Source organism: Rhincodon typus, chromosome 28 (genome assembly GCF_021869965.1).
Source record: "Rhincodon typus isolate 14 chromosome 28, sRhiTyp1.1, whole genome shotgun sequence".
Lineage (NCBI taxonomy): Eukaryota > Metazoa > Chordata > Chondrichthyes > Orectolobiformes > Rhincodontidae > Rhincodon > Rhincodon typus.
In genome coordinates, this window is record NC_063359.1 from 35,230,707 (window position 1) to 35,246,340 (window position 15,634).

The window sequence follows — 15,634 nt, forward strand, 5'->3', positions numbered from 1 at the left end:
CCTTCCTGCTCCTATGATGCTGCTTGGCCTGCTGTGTTCATCCAGCTCTACACCATGTTATCTCAGATTCTCCAGCATCTGCAGTCCCTACTATCTCAATTTGAATTTGATAAAATATCTGGAATTAACAATCTAATGATTACTGTGAATCCATTGCCAATTGTTGGGGAAAAACCCATCTGGTTCACTAATGTCCTTTAGGGAAGGAAACTGTTATCCTTATCTGGTCTGGCCTACATGTGACTCCAGACCCACAGCAATGGGGTTGACGCTTAACTGCCCTTTGGGCAATTAGGGATGGGCAATAAATGCTGCCTAGCAGTGACACCCTCATCCCATGAATGAATAAAGAAAAAAAAGGTTAGATTTCCACCATAATCTGGTGATTTCATGGTCAATCTGACTGATACAGACAAGCTTTTATTTAAAACATTCCAGATGGACTTTAATGAACTGAACTTAAATTACCTGGTTGCCCTGTTGGGATTTGAAAATTGCATCTCTACATTTTTGATCCATGCTTCTAGATCACTATTCCAGGGGCATTCCCACTGTGCTACTGTTACCTGTGCCATGTAATGATGGGAACCTAATATTAGTCTTTTAAACCTTGCATGTGTTACGTTTCTGTTCAAAGTGAGGAATGAAAGATGGGAAAGAGAGCCAACAAAGCCATTACAGTTGGAAGGTTGCAAAACTAGAGTGCTTGCAGCCCAACATACTTCATTTCAGGATTCTATCTGACAAGTCGCATGAACTTGGCTGCAATGTTGCTGCTACTAGATTTTCAATTGGAACCTTTGCACATGTCTCCCTCTGGTGGCTGATGTGTCTCTCAGCAACACATGCAAACCCAATTGGATTTACTCCATGCTAATGTTTCAAGTTGACTCGAAATATTAGCTTGCTTTCTCTCCATGGATGCTGCCTGACCCGTTGTGATCTCCAGCATTTTTTTGTTGTTTTAGGTACAGATTCCAGCAGCTGCAGTAACTTGCTCCTGAATTTACTCCATAACTATTTCCACTCTTGGGACCGAGTCAATTCTTTCTGAATTGTAGAATGAGTTTAGAATGCTTAATGTGTGAAGGAGAAAAGACTGTAGGCTCGGCTGGAGCAGTAAACTGTGGTAAAACACTTTAAAACGGTAATAAACATTGTTTTGCAAATCCCAAATGATTGTACTGAGATACAAACCCCAGGAGGACTTGGATATGCGGGTTAACTTTGGGCTGATTCAGACAATCTCAGGCTTAACATGCTCTGTTTAACATGCTCTCCCTGCTTTGCCTGACTCTGTCTCATGTTCGTCTGATCACTGTTCAATATTGGTATTCCACATCGGACAAATCTCTGTCCTTTGTCTGTCTGATATATCATTACACTTGACACACTGTTATGACACAGAGACAGACAGCTGAACCAAAGTCAGCCTTTCCACCTCGGTATTTGCAACGTAGTAAAATGAAACCATCGAAGACTCCCCAGTCGTCACTTTGATGGTCCTTAACTAAACCTCTAAATAACCAATCCCAGAATTTGCAAATAATTAATTTCCAGGTGCCGGTTTTGTATTTGAAACAAAAGATTGAACTATTTATTAAATACTCAGTAACTTTAGAAAAAAGAATGTTGTACAACATAGTAAACTGATTAAAGTCTGTGCTTTAAACCCGAAACATTCGTTTTCAGGCCCATTTACACAAAAAGAACAGACAGACACTGAAACACAGCTAAGGGATGAATAAAAGAAAACAGCAAAATTGGTCAGATTACTGAAATGGCTTTCACAATGTGTTGTTTCACATTGTGGGGAGGTGATGGCCTAGTGGTATTATAAGAACATACGTAGAACATAGAACAGTATAGCACAGTATAGGCCTTTCCGCCCACGATGTTGTGCCGACCTATTATCCTACTAAGATCAATCTACCCTGCATACCCTACATTTTACTATCCTCCATGTGCCTATCCAACAGTCACTTAAAAGTCTCTAAAGTATCTGACTCCACTACCACTGCCGACAGTGCATTCCACACGCCCACCACTCTCTGTGTGAAGAACCTACCTCTGACACCTCCCCTATACCTTCCTCCAATCACCTTAAAATTATGCCCCCTCATAATAGTCATTTCCGCCCTGGGAAAAAGTCTCTGACTGTCCACTCTATCTATGCCTCTCATCATCTTGTACACTTCTATCAAGTCACCTCTCATCCTTCTTCTTCTATTATTGCTGGACTGTTAATCCAGAGACCCAGATAATGTTCTGGGGACCTGGGTTTGAATCCCACCATGGCAGATGGTGGAATTTGAATTCAATAAAATATCTGGAATTAAGAACCTAATGATGACTGTGAATCCATTGTCAATTGTCAGGAAAACCCCATCTGGTTCACTAATGTCCTTTAGGGAAGGAAACTGCCCTCCTTACCTGGTCTGGCCTACACGTGACTCCAGACCCACAGCAATATGGGTGACTCTTAACTGCCCTCTGGGCAATTAGGGATGGGGCAATAAATGCTGCCCTAGCCAGCGACGCCCTCATCCTGTAAATGAATAAAGGAAAAAAAAATTTGGACTCCATGCCGTTTTCCTGAAACATTGATCAGGGTCACCTTCTCAGTTCACCCAGGTGAAGGCAGCAAGACTCAGCTGTCTACGCTCAGGGCTTGTGGAAGCTGGTGTAACAGATTAGGCAGGAAGCTTTCAAAGCTTCACACCGTCTCAGCCACAGCCCAGAACCAGGATGAGCAAGCTGAGCATAGCACGGTGAATTAGGGAACCATTCAAGCCAGGGAAGGGGAGAAAGAGAAATATAGGTGTAGTCAGGGATAGTATAGTCAGGAAAATAGACACTTTTCTCTGTGGACAGGATAGAGAGTTCCAAAAGTTGCGTTTCCTCCGTGGTGTCTCTGTTCAGGATATCTCATCTGGGCTGCAGAGGAACTTGGAGTGAGAGCGGAAACATCCAGTTGCCGTAGTCCACATAGGTACCAATGATATAAGTAGAAAAACGAAAGAGACTCTGCCGAGGGAATACGAGCAGCTGGGAGCTAAATTGAAAAGCAGAACCAAAAAGGTAATAACCTCTGGATTGCTGCCTGACCCTCGAGCAAATTGGCACACGGTCAACAAGATTAAAGAGGTAAACGTGTGGCTCAAAGACTGGTGTGGGAAATACGAGTTTGAATACATGGGACATTGGTGGGGAAGGAGGCTGAAGCTGTTCTGGTGGGATGGGGTCCACCTGAATCATTGTTGGGACCAGAGTCCTGGGAATTGGATAACTAGGGCTGTAGATATGGCTTTAAACTACAAAAGTGAGGGCTGTGTTTCAGTTGCAGAGAAAATGATGGGAAATGTTAAAGTTGGAGAGGATTCAGCAAAGGTTATTAAAGTTTCCAGAATAAGTAATGGAACAGACGATAAGGAAAGGCTCAGGAATCTAACTTCAGGCACAGCAGATAAGGGGACAACAATGAGAAGGTGGGGGGCAGTCAACGCAGAATTGGAGTTGTTGTAGTTACTTGCATGCAGTAGTTGAAGCAAGGTAAATGAGATTGCAGTGCAGATTGAAATTGGCAGGCATGATACTGTGGGCATCACAGAGATGTGGCTGTAAGGGGATCTGGTTTGGGAAATATATATCCAAGGATTTGTGTCTTTTAGAAAGAACAGGCAGATGGGCAGTGGGGACAGGGTTGCCTTGTTAATAAATGAAATTAAATCGATAGCAAGAAATTATATAGAGTTGGAAGGCGTTGAACCTGTGTGGGTGGAATTGAGGAACTGCAAAAGGTAAAAGCCCCTAAAGGGAGTTACGTACAGGCCTCTTAGCAGTAGTCAGGATGTGGGGAAAAAATGAATCAGGAGATAGAAAAGGCACTATTACAATAATCCTGGGGGGCTTCAATGTGCTGATGGAGTGGGAAAATCAGGTTGGTAGGCAATCCTAAGAAAAGGAATTCGTGGAATATCTATGAGATGGTCTTTTGGAGCAGCTTGTGGTAGAGCCCATTAGGGAACTAGGAAATTCTGGATTTGGTGATGTGTAATGAGGCAGACTTGATTAGGGAGCTTAAAGTGAAGGAAGCCCGAGGAGGCAGTGACCCTAATATGATAGAATTCACTGTGCAGTTTGAGAGGGAAAAGCTGGAATCCGATGTAATGATATTAGAATGAAGGGGGAGGCAATGGTCTAGTGGCATTATCGCTGGACTTTTAAACCAGAGACCCAGATAATGTTCTGGGGACCTAGGTTTGAATCCTGCCACAGCAGATGGTGGAATTTGAATTCAATAAAATATCTGGAATTAAGAATCTAATGATGACCGTGAACCCATTGTCGATTGTCAGGAAAACCCATCTGGTTCACTAATGTCTTTTAGGGAATGAAACTTCCATCCTTACCTGGTCTGGCCTACATGTGACCCCAGACCCACAGCAATGTGGTTGACTCTTAACTGCCCTCTGGGCAATTAGGGATGGACAGTAAATGCTGCCTGGCCAGTGACGCCCTCATCCTGTTAATGAATAAAGAGAAAAAAAGACACAAGGGAGGAGTTGGTTGAAAGGGAACCCTAGCAGGGAAGATGGTGGAGCAGCAATGGCAGGAGTTTCTGCAGGTAATTCAGGAGGCACAGCAGTAATTCATCGGAAGGTAGAAGAAACATACTAAGGGGAGGATGAAGCAACCATGGTTGATAAGGGAAGTCAGGGACAGTATAAAAGCAAAAGAAAAAGCATACAATGTAGTGAAGATTAATAAGCAGCCAGAAGATTGGGAAACCTTTAAAAACCAGTAGAAGATTACTGAAAAAACAATAAGGAGGAGCGGATGAAATATGAGATTAGGTTAGCTAGTAATATAAAAGAAGATTGCAAGAGTTTTCTTAGAAATATAAGAAGTAAGAGTGAGGCAAGAGCGGATGTTGGACCACTGGAAAATGAGGCTGGAGAAGTATTAATGGAAAACAAAGAAATGGCAGAGGAACTAATTGGTACTTTCATGGTGGAAGAAACCAGCAGCATACAGGAACTTCAAGAGAAGCAGGGGGCAGAGGTGAATGTAGTGGCTATTGCTAAGGAGAAGGTGCTGGGGAAGCTGAAAGGTCTGACAGGGGATAAATCACCCAGACCAGATGGGCTACAACCCAGAGTTCTGAAGGAGATGGCTGAGGAGATTGTGGAGGTGTTGGTGGTGATCTTTCAGGAATCATGGCAGTCAGGGAGGGTCCCAGAGGACAGGAAAATGGCTGATGTCACACCCCTGTTTAAGAAGGGAGGGAGGCAGGTGATAGGAAACTCTAGGCCAGTTAGCCTGACCTCGGTCATTGGTAATATTTTAGAGTCTGTTATTAAGGATGAGATTATGGAGTGTTTAGAAGTGCATGGTAAATAGGGCAGGGTCAGCATGGATTCAGCAAGGGGAGGTCCTGCCTGAAAAATCTATTAGAATACTTTAAGGAGATAACAAGCAAATTAGACAAAGGAGAGTCGGTGGACGTTATCCATTTGGATTTCCAGAAGGCCTTTGACAAGATGCCACACAGGAGGCTGCTATATAGGATAAGAATTCATGGTGTTAGGAGCAAGGTACTGGCATTAAAGGACTGACTGATTGGCAGAAGGCAGGGAGTGGGGATAAAGGGATCTTTTTCAGGATGGCAGCTGGTGACTAGTGGAGTTCTGCAGGAGTCAGTATTGGGACAACAACTATTCATGTTATACCTTAACATCTGGACGACAGAACTGAGGGCACTGTTGCTAAGTTTGTAGATGACACAAAGATAGATGGAGGGACAGATAGTGTTGAGGAAACAGGGAGGCTGCAGAAAGACTTGGACAGGCTGGAAGAGTGGGCAAAAAATTGGCAGATTGAATACAATGTAGCAAAGTGTGAGGTTAGACATTTTGGTCAGAAGAAGACAGGCATAGACTATTTTCGAAATGGGGAAAGACTTTGTAAATCTGAAATGCAAAGGGACTTGGGAGTTTTAGTTCAGAATTCTCTTAAGATGAGCATACAGGTTCAGTGGCAGTTAGGAAGGCAAATGCAATGTAAACATTCATTTCAAGAGGGCTAGAATATGAGAACAGAGATGTACAGCTGAGGCTGTATAAGGCTCTGGTCAGATGTATTTGGAATATTGTGAGCAGTTTTGGGCCCTGTATCTAAAGAAGGATGTGCCAACGTCAGAGGGGGTCCAGAGGAGGTTTACAAGAATGATCCCAGGAATGAAGAATTTGGCATAAATGGAGTGGTTGAGGACTCTGGGTCCATACTCAATGGAGTTTGGAAGAATGAGGAGAGATAGCATTGAAACTTATAGAATACTGAGAGGCCTGGATAGAGTGGACATGGAGAAGATGTTTCCACTAGTAGGAAAGAGTAGGACCCGAGGGCACTGCCTTAGAGTGAAGGGACAACACTTTAAACTGAGATGAGGAGGAATTCCTTCAGCCAGAGGGTGGTGAATCTGTGGAACTCATTGCCACAGAAGGCTGTGGAGGCTAAGTCATTGAGTGTATTTAAGTTAGAGATAGAGAGGCTCTTGATTAGTAAGGGGATGGAGGGTTACTGAGAGAAGGCAGGAGAATGGGATTGAGAAACTTATCAACTGTGATTGAATGGTGGAGCAGGCTTGATAGGCCAAATGGCCCAAGTCTGCTCTGTGGTTTAATGGTCTTACCTCACAGAAAACATAGTTCAAAACAAAACTTAAATCTACTTCCGCTCTCACAGACCAATTCACTTCTCCAAGGCCTCAATTACCATTCAACAACTGCCATCTGCTATACATAGCGTCTCTTTTAGACTTACCAGAACCAATTCCCAGTGACTGATCTCATTAATAGCCAACTACTGCTGTCTGTTTCAACACAATGCTCTTCCCCTGGGTTGCTGAGTCCATTAGAAACATTTTAATCAAGGTTCAGCCTGCAATTCGTTGCTAGGCTTGTTCTCCCAAACAAAAAGTTGTTTGGTCTGTTCTTTTCCTTTTAACACAGGCTGTGCTAAAGCCCACAAGTTATTTCCATTTCATAATTCAAAACTGATAAAAGAATAAAAATAAAAATAATGAAAAATCAGCAAGGGTTCTATCAACACGTACCTTATTTAAAGTCCATTCTTATACAACAAACAGAAATCTTCTGTTCTAGGTCTGTCACATATGATGTTTACAGGAATCGGTTTAAATTCTTCAGTTCGCTCCCATGGCTGTTACAAGCCTTCTGGTATATAATACAACTACAAGACAGTAGCAGAAATATTTTATTCAACCCATGGAGTCTGCTGCACCATCCATTGAGATCATGGCTGATCTGATCATCCTCAGCTTCACTTTCCTGCATTTCCCCATAACCCTTGATTCCCTTACTGATTAAAAATCCATCTATCTATCTATCTCGGCTATGAATGTACTTAATGACCCAGCCTCTACAACCCTCTGCCATAAAGAATTCTACAGATTCACTACCCTCTGAGAGAAACAAATCCCTCCTCATTTCTGTCTTAAAGGGGCAACACTTTATTCTGAGATTATGCCCTCTGGTCCATGACTATCCCAGAAGGGGAAATAATCTCTCCGTATCCATCCTGTCAACTCCCCTCAGAATTTGGATGGCAAGATCCTTCCCTTGGTTGCAGTCCAGCTTTCTCAATTAGGCCATTAATGTAACACTTGATGGCATTGAGTTCCCATCTGTCACTTTTCCATTTCATCACCAGCAAAGCTCTGCAGTTAGCTTTGTGCAGAAGGAACAAAGCCTTCTAGTTTGCTGTGGTCCACAAAGTTCACTGCCATGTCCTGAAAGCCTATTAAAAATAACTGATTCCCTGAGACTCAAACTGGTGAAAACGTGCTTTCAACTACTCAGATAACATTATCTTCAACAACCACATGTTTAGCTTGCTCATATTAAATCCATTTCACTATCCTTGCTATGTTTCTTTAGATCACTGATGTGAGGTCTATTTACTGTTTATAGACGCTAGTCTGTTCCCAATACTGATACAGGTATTAGGGTGTACAACATTCCTCCCCAATCATTTATGCTGATATGGACCCTTAGAGTGTTTCAGGTTCATGCCTGCTAAAATATGCCTCACAGTAAGTTGTCACCTTATTCCTGTTGGAACCCCTTTAAATAAAATCCTATTTAATTTCCACTGAAGATGATGCTGCAACTTGATTAGACTTCTCAAAATGTACAATAGACTTCAGGACTGAGACAACACAGTGTGGAGATGGAGGAACACAGCAGGCCATGCAGCATCAGGGGAGCTGGAAATTTGACCCGAAATGTCAACTTTCCTGCTCCTCTGATGCTGCATGGCCTGCTGTGTTCCTCCAGGTCCGCATTGTGTTGTCTCTAACTCCAGCATCTGCACTTCTTACTATTTCCGAGACTTCAGGACTGGAGAGTTTATAATGCACCTTTTTTTTAATTTGCTGTCAGGATTACATAACTTTACTAACAGAACACATGAGTTTCTTCTCAAATATTGAGTTTTATTTCATATTTTGAACTGCATTGCTTTTCAAAAAGTGGCTTTTTTTAAACATCTCACCAAAATTCAGCTCTTATGACCTTCAGTTGTTATGAAAGTTATAAAAATGGACCATCGATTTTTGAATTCCACCATCTGGTTTTAATAGCTGGGAAATTACATGGATTTCACAGAAGGAACAATACTGACATCTCACCAGTTTGAGCCAAGCTTCTTGAAGCCATCAATAAACAAGACCCAGTTTGAACTGACAATAATATCTCATCAAAATGACTGTGATGAGTCACTCGGATCTGTATCTCTTGTTTGGTTTACATATTGGAAGTTTCACATATTGGATTGAAAGGTTCATCTTCTGATTATCCATCTTGGGGGAAAATATTGAAACCAGACACGGGAATACACAAATGGACTACGTTTCAGGCAACAGCTTTTGGGTAGAGCAGCAAGAGGAAAAACAGATTTGCTATAGCAAAACTGGAAGACTCTCTTCCTGTTTTCTCTCAGACTTATGGGATAACGCCCGTGAAAAGCAACTCAGACCCTTCTGAGGAAGGCTCACCGGACCCGAAACGTTAACTCTGTTTTTTCCTTCACAGACGCTGCCAGACCTGCTGAGCTTTTCCAGCAACTTTGTTTTTGTTCCTGATTTACAGCTTCCGCAGTTCTTTCGTTTTTTATTTTGTTATGTCAGAGAAACATCCATTCGCCAAGAACTCAAAAATATTCATAAATTTCATTCCTGCTGAGCACCAGAGCCATCAATTAAACAACTAAATAAAAAGCAAAGTATTGTAGTAGTGGCTGGAGATTTGGTCCAACATGACCTTTCTTTGGAGCACTGAAAAAGGGTCATATTAGACTCAACATGTTCACTCTGCTTCTCTCTGTACAGATGCTATAATCTTAAACTTCAATAACTCTTAAGAAATTTTAAAACTTCATATTCTTAAATTTTTTATGTACGAGACATTGTTTCTTTTTAAATCCTCATTCCTGTGTTTGTAAGCATGTGTTTTTTTTTTCAGTTAGCAAGCAATAAAATTTTTCTTTCACTTAAGAAAACTCAGTAATTGGCTTCTTTGTTTCTGAACTAGCGAGTCACATTTTCATTGAAGTGTGAAATCACTATGTGCTAAAATGAATTTTAAAATCTTTGTTACGGCTGACTGAAGGAGTTAAAAAGTGAGAAGTTGCTTCAGAGATAGTAGGAACTGCAGATGCTGGAGAATCCGAGACAACAAGGTGCAGGGCTGGATGAACACAGCAGGCCAAGCAGCATCATAGGAGCAGAGAGGCTGACGTTGCTTCACTTTGCCTCACTTGGTCAGAACACAATACTGATGATGTAAGATGTGAGATTTATATAAATTGTTGTAATACGATTTATTTTAGAGTTTAGATTTTAAATTAATGGCTTTGGATTTTGTCCTGTGCATACCAACGGGTTTAATGATTAATTTGTCAGTATTTCTAGAGCTATGCTTTGTTTTTTAAAAGCCAGTATGACGGAGAGAGAGAGAAAGAGAAAACCCTCCTGAGGTGATAATAGGAATTTGTTTGCATTGTGAAAGTTTTTCAAGCAGGTAGAGTAAACATAGCAGAACTGACTGCTTCCAGTTAGAAGTATCACAAATTCATGTTTTTCTTTTGCTGAGGGGAAAACATTTGCTTTCAGTTTGCTGATGAACTGGTTGAAGATGGGTGTATGTAACATTTTCTCTAAAGAAAGGATTTAGTTCAGAAAAATTAGGAAGTATGTTACCTCAGAGTAAGGGTTTTCGTTTGCAAGTTCCAGACCAGGAGTGTTTGGTTAGAACCGTGAAGAGGTTATTCAAAGCTGAGAAAGTATAAGCTCAGTTGTGTGAATACTCAAAGAAGAGGCTATTAGACACTTGGGAATTGAAAGTAATAGTTAAGTTGAACTGTTGGTGTGATAGAGTGGGGAATTCTCTCTAAGTGTTTGAATACTGAAAGGAATGCTGCTGGGATAGATGGAATATTGTATTTTTACTCTCTGTTTCACAATCTTTCAAATTGCTTTACAGGTAATAGTGTGGATTATTCTATTTTATCTTCATATCTTTTGTGTAATAAACTTTTGCCTTATTCATAATAAAATCTGCAATGCTGTGAGCTTGTGTTTCAGTGAATGATCACCACATTAAATAAAAATTATCAAATTTGACCTATCAAGTCGGATTTTAATCTGGGATCTGACTTGTCTAGTAATGATGCCAGCTAAGATCGTAACAACTGAGATTTTGTTTTCTTACTCAGAGGCAAAGATGAGCTGAGCTGGACCGACACGATATTAATGAATTCATTCTTTGGGAACAACTCTAAATCAAGGGCGCTGATTTTTTTTTTCTCTCTCTCCCTGCAGGTTTAAGAATACGAATCTTTAACTTCTCCCTGAAGGTACTCACTTGCCTTCTGTACATACTGCGGGTTTTGTTGGATGATCCCATGGAAGGAATTGGATGGTAATACTTTTTTTTTGATGTAGAGTTACCGGTGTTGGACTGGGGTGGACAGTCATAAGTCACACAAAGTCAGCACAAAGGGGCTATGCTCCAAAAGCTTGTGATTTCAAATAAACCTGTTGGACTACAACCTAGTGGCGTGTGACTTCTGAAATTTTTTTTTGTTAGAGCAGCTCAGATAGATCATAGTGCCATGTGCACCCATGATTAATCTGCTCAACTAACTGTTTAAAAAGAGAAAACTACTGGCAGTGATTCATTCTGCTAAACATCTGTTTCCCTGTGACTCCAGATTCAATAATGTTACATTAGCATATGTAATTAAACTCTATTAATATTACTGCAAAATATTTTTGCGCAATAGCAGTGCCACTTCCACAATTTTAATCTGTTCAATACTGAAGAAACTGAGCCCTGGGCGCAATCCCATCTTTTAGGAACTGATATGAGTAAACTCTGTCAAAATTGTAGCTTACTTAAGGCATTAGCCAAATTTTGAAAGAATAACATTTGTGGTATTATATATGTTCATATAGTATTTATAGCTGAGGCATAAACCTTTGGCCCAGGTCTCTGACATTATTGATATGCCACATAATATTCCTCTGACAAACTTTCATCCCACCGTACGGAAATATAGCAAACTTTGTTTTAACCGGCACCTTAAGTTTGAAGGTCCTCTTGATAAACCGGCAATAAGTACATACTTCAAAATACCGTGATGTCCGACCGTGCTGTACATAAACCAAAAAGGCGACGTATGTACCCCCTGCGTTACTCCTCTATTACTTACTGTGTGTTATTATATTGATTTTAGTAGGTGTGTCATGTTTTTACTTCGATTGTTTGAAGAATGTGATGTCAAATCTTCGATTGGTCAGGGTTCACTAACGATTGTGAATAGCTCTTGATTATCCGGAATGTTAATTGACCGGCATATTCTGGTCGCACTAGGTACCAGTAAATAAAAAGTTTGCTGTATCAATATCATCTCATTAAAAGCTTCATTCTATGTGCAACGTTCATATTGGAAACTTCACTTCTCAGCGGCACTGTATCCTTTATGAGTTGTCATATCCACCTTTAGAATGGAATTAAAAGTTAATCTAACCATGACCACTGACAATTGTAAGAATCCATCTAGTTCACCAAAGAACTTTAAGGAAGACAAATCTGCCCTTTTCACTGAATGTGGCCTCTATGTAACTCCAGTCCCATAGCAATGACTCTTAACTATCCTCTGGTCAATTAGGGATAGGAAACAAATGTTAGCCTCGCTTGTGGCATCCACGTTGTATGACTAAATTAAAAATTTCTTCCATAATGGACGTTAGTGAATCAGACAGGCTCTGCAACAATTGGCAAAGGTTACCATGGGCTAGTTTTTATTTTCATTTCACACATTTGAGTTCAAATGTTGCATGTTAAACGTTATGGGTTTAGAACCCTTGTTCCTCGAACATTAGCCTGGGGTTCAGGATTTCGAGTTCAGAGATGTTGCCACGATGTCACCATCTCCTCAGATGTGAAGGGGAGGATTTTCCAATAATTCAACACTGCCTTGACAGCAAACTAGATGGCCAGCCTAGTTGATGTGATGCGTAGTCCTACTGCGGGCTTTGAACTGAAAATGAACAGTTGAGTGTACAGTTGGGACAAAAAGCAGTTTTTCCGATCATAGTTTTGCTGCAAATCCATGTGCATGGAATAATTTAACACATTTTTATTCTATTTGCTTCAAATGTATTTGCAATATTTTACATAAATTTCCATAGAGACAAAAGCAGAGATAGCTGGACATATATTGCAGGTGTCTGTTCTTGAAGACAAGAAATGATTAGCCTTCCAGATCAGATGTTTTGTTGTGTGACTGAAAGGCTGTGATTGGAATATGAGCATATATTTAAATTCCAGATATTTCTGAAAATAGCTTCAGATATTTTCCTCCTGCTCCTGAGAGATTGAGTGAATGGGTGAAGTGCATTTATTCTCTATGTGGCTGAAACAACTCTGGACCAAGTTAGCTAGAATATTCAGAAGGCCTCTCATGTCCAGTTTACCCCTGTCAGTTCAACCTGCTGTCTGTTTTCCTTTCATATTTCCAATTTACAATATTTTTTCTTAGTGAGAGCTTGTGAAATTACTGAAACAGTACGCAGCTTTCTTGTACACTTGTGTGGAAATACTGAATATTGCTGCATCTGTTTTCTCTTGGTTGTAGTGTTAAGGTTCATAGAATCTTGTGGTAGTACAAAACGTGAGTATTGCTGAGAAAAAAAAGGCATGTTCTCAAAGCTTTTCCTCTTACACTCATTAGGACAGATGCAAGAATGCCAAATTTCAATGGGAGTAACAATTTATACTACATGAGAAAAGGGGACTGTTTTGTTTGCAGGTTGACTCTGAACAGTGTAGAGTGGAGAATGATAGCTGTTGATCTCCACATATTCTTCTGCAACTAAAAGAAACATGACCAGGCCCAATAGTTCCCTGGTACATTCACCATGCTGAAGCCTTCACCAACCAGCAGCTTTTCTTCATGATATAAAAATTAATACTCCCATTGAAATGTGGCATTCTTGCATGTGTCCTGATAAGTGCAAGGCAAAAGTTATCAATAGCATGCCTCTTCTTTTCAGCGATGTTCACAGCCCTTGAAATTTACAGCACTTAAAGGAGGCCATTCTGCCCCACTGTGTCTACTCATGTAACAAATTTCAGCCGTCAGTTTTTGACTCCTGATATTCCCCAGAATTGCTTTGGCCACCAAATTGAAAGATCAGGGCTTCCAAATGTGCAGGACATGAACCTAGAAGAGTCATTGGGATGATTGAGGGATAAAACTGGGGGTCTACCGCTGTCCTAATGATCCCAATTCAATTCCTGCACTGGCTCAGGTTACCATGAAGGACTGTCCTTCTCAATTTCTCTCCTCACCTCTCAGGTTAAACCACCGCTAGTTCTCTCTATCTGTCCCTGTCTCTCTCTGTCATGAGACAGTCCGCTGGTAGGACTGTAATACTTCACCTTTACCTCATAATGCCAATACAAATGTGGATGTCGACTAGATGGTAATTGTGGTGCACATGTTCCATTCACTTGAGCTGGCTCTTCAGCTGATGAGTCAGTCATTCAAGTGGTTCACTAAGAGATGACCAAGAAAGACAAGGAACATTTTTTTTTGCAATTCCATTTATGTGCATCCAGAATCCTAGAATTGTAGAATGCCTACAGTGCAGATAGCAGTGATTTGGCCCATCGAGTCTGCACTGACCTTCAGAAGAGCATCCCATCCATCCCTGTACCCCTGCATTTCCCATGGCCAGTCCAGCTAACCTACACATCTTTGGACTGTGGGAGGAAACCGGAGCACCCGGAGGAAACCCACATAGACACAGGGAGAATGTGCAAACCCCACACAGACAGTTGCCCCAAGGGTGGAATCGAACCCGAGTCCTTATGCTACGAGGCAGCAGTGCTAACCACTGCGCCATCGTGCTGCTGAAGGAACAGGACTGTACCTCCTGGCTCCACAAAAAGGATTGGGAGCTGTTGCAGACCCAGCCTCCCCTGCAGCCAGATGTAAACATTAACAACCAATTTAAGATATTGAGTCAAACTCATAATATGGCTCTTTTATCTTGCTGGCATTGACGTACTTTTATACACTGCAAACAAAAGAAGCATATTCAGGCCTTGAACCTTTGTGGAATTACCTGGGAGCTTGGGGAGCTGATAGTTCCTCATTACTCTAGCAGGAACAAGACTAGGCTATTCATCTCCTTGGACCTATCCCATCATTCAGTGAGATCATGGCTGATTTTAATTCCTCCATGGCAAAGCCTCAGCCAATCAGGGTCAACTTGCCACAAGTGTCCTTTTCTGATGTTGTATAAATTGTTGTAATTTTTTGAAATGTGGCATTCTTGCATCTGTCCTGATGAGTGCAAGATGAAAAGCTTTGGCAACATGTTGGACCTTTCAGCAATAAGCAGAATTACTTGTAAGCCCTGACTTGATGTCATGGGGTATGAATATCAATATTAAAGAGCTGACATTTTTTGGCCTTCAAGTTTTCAGGTGCAAAATTAAGGGTTGGATTGCAAAAAAATTCCTCCTTGCTGTTTTTGTGGTGATGCAATTGTTTTAAATTGGTTAAGTCTTCTGTGAAGGGCTTGTGGCACAGTGATAGCATTCCCTGGAGCTCTGGGTTCAAGTCCCACACCAGGATGTCTGGCCAAGAAAGTTGTGTTCTTTATATGGCCAAGTATTAGCTTTTAATCATTTTTCATCGGCCTAATGGTGACTGGCAAGAGCAGGAGAGTCCTGGTTAGCTATACTCCAGAGGGCAATGGCAAATCACAGTACTCAAAATAGTGGGACATTGCAATGGAAGTCCATGGCCTGAAACTGGGGTAAAGGAAAAGACCAACAGATGGACATAGCAAGAAGGATTTCAAGGGAGTGCATTAAGTGTTTATATGTCAGCATCTCAGTGTAGATTTTGAGGCCAAATGTATGGTGAGGAGACTTTTTAAGAAAGTGGAGCTCTGCTGAAGGTGAATCACTGCTCATTCCATTCTGTGAAATGGGTAAATGAAAAAGATTTAACAAACAAGGCATAAATAATG

The 15,634-nt window shown here is 41.2% G+C and overlaps 1 protein-coding gene across 1 annotated transcript in view; it reads left to right on the plus strand.

The window, feature by feature from the left end:
• The window catches only part of kcnt1b (potassium sodium-activated channel subfamily T member 1b), a 345,244-nt gene that overhangs the window by 169,165 nt on the left and 160,445 nt on the right, over positions 1-15,634 (plus strand). The window contains 1 exon segment of the mRNA XM_048613616.1: positions 10,904-11,003. Coding sequence (XP_048469573.1) covers positions 10,904-11,003 — 100 coding nt within the window.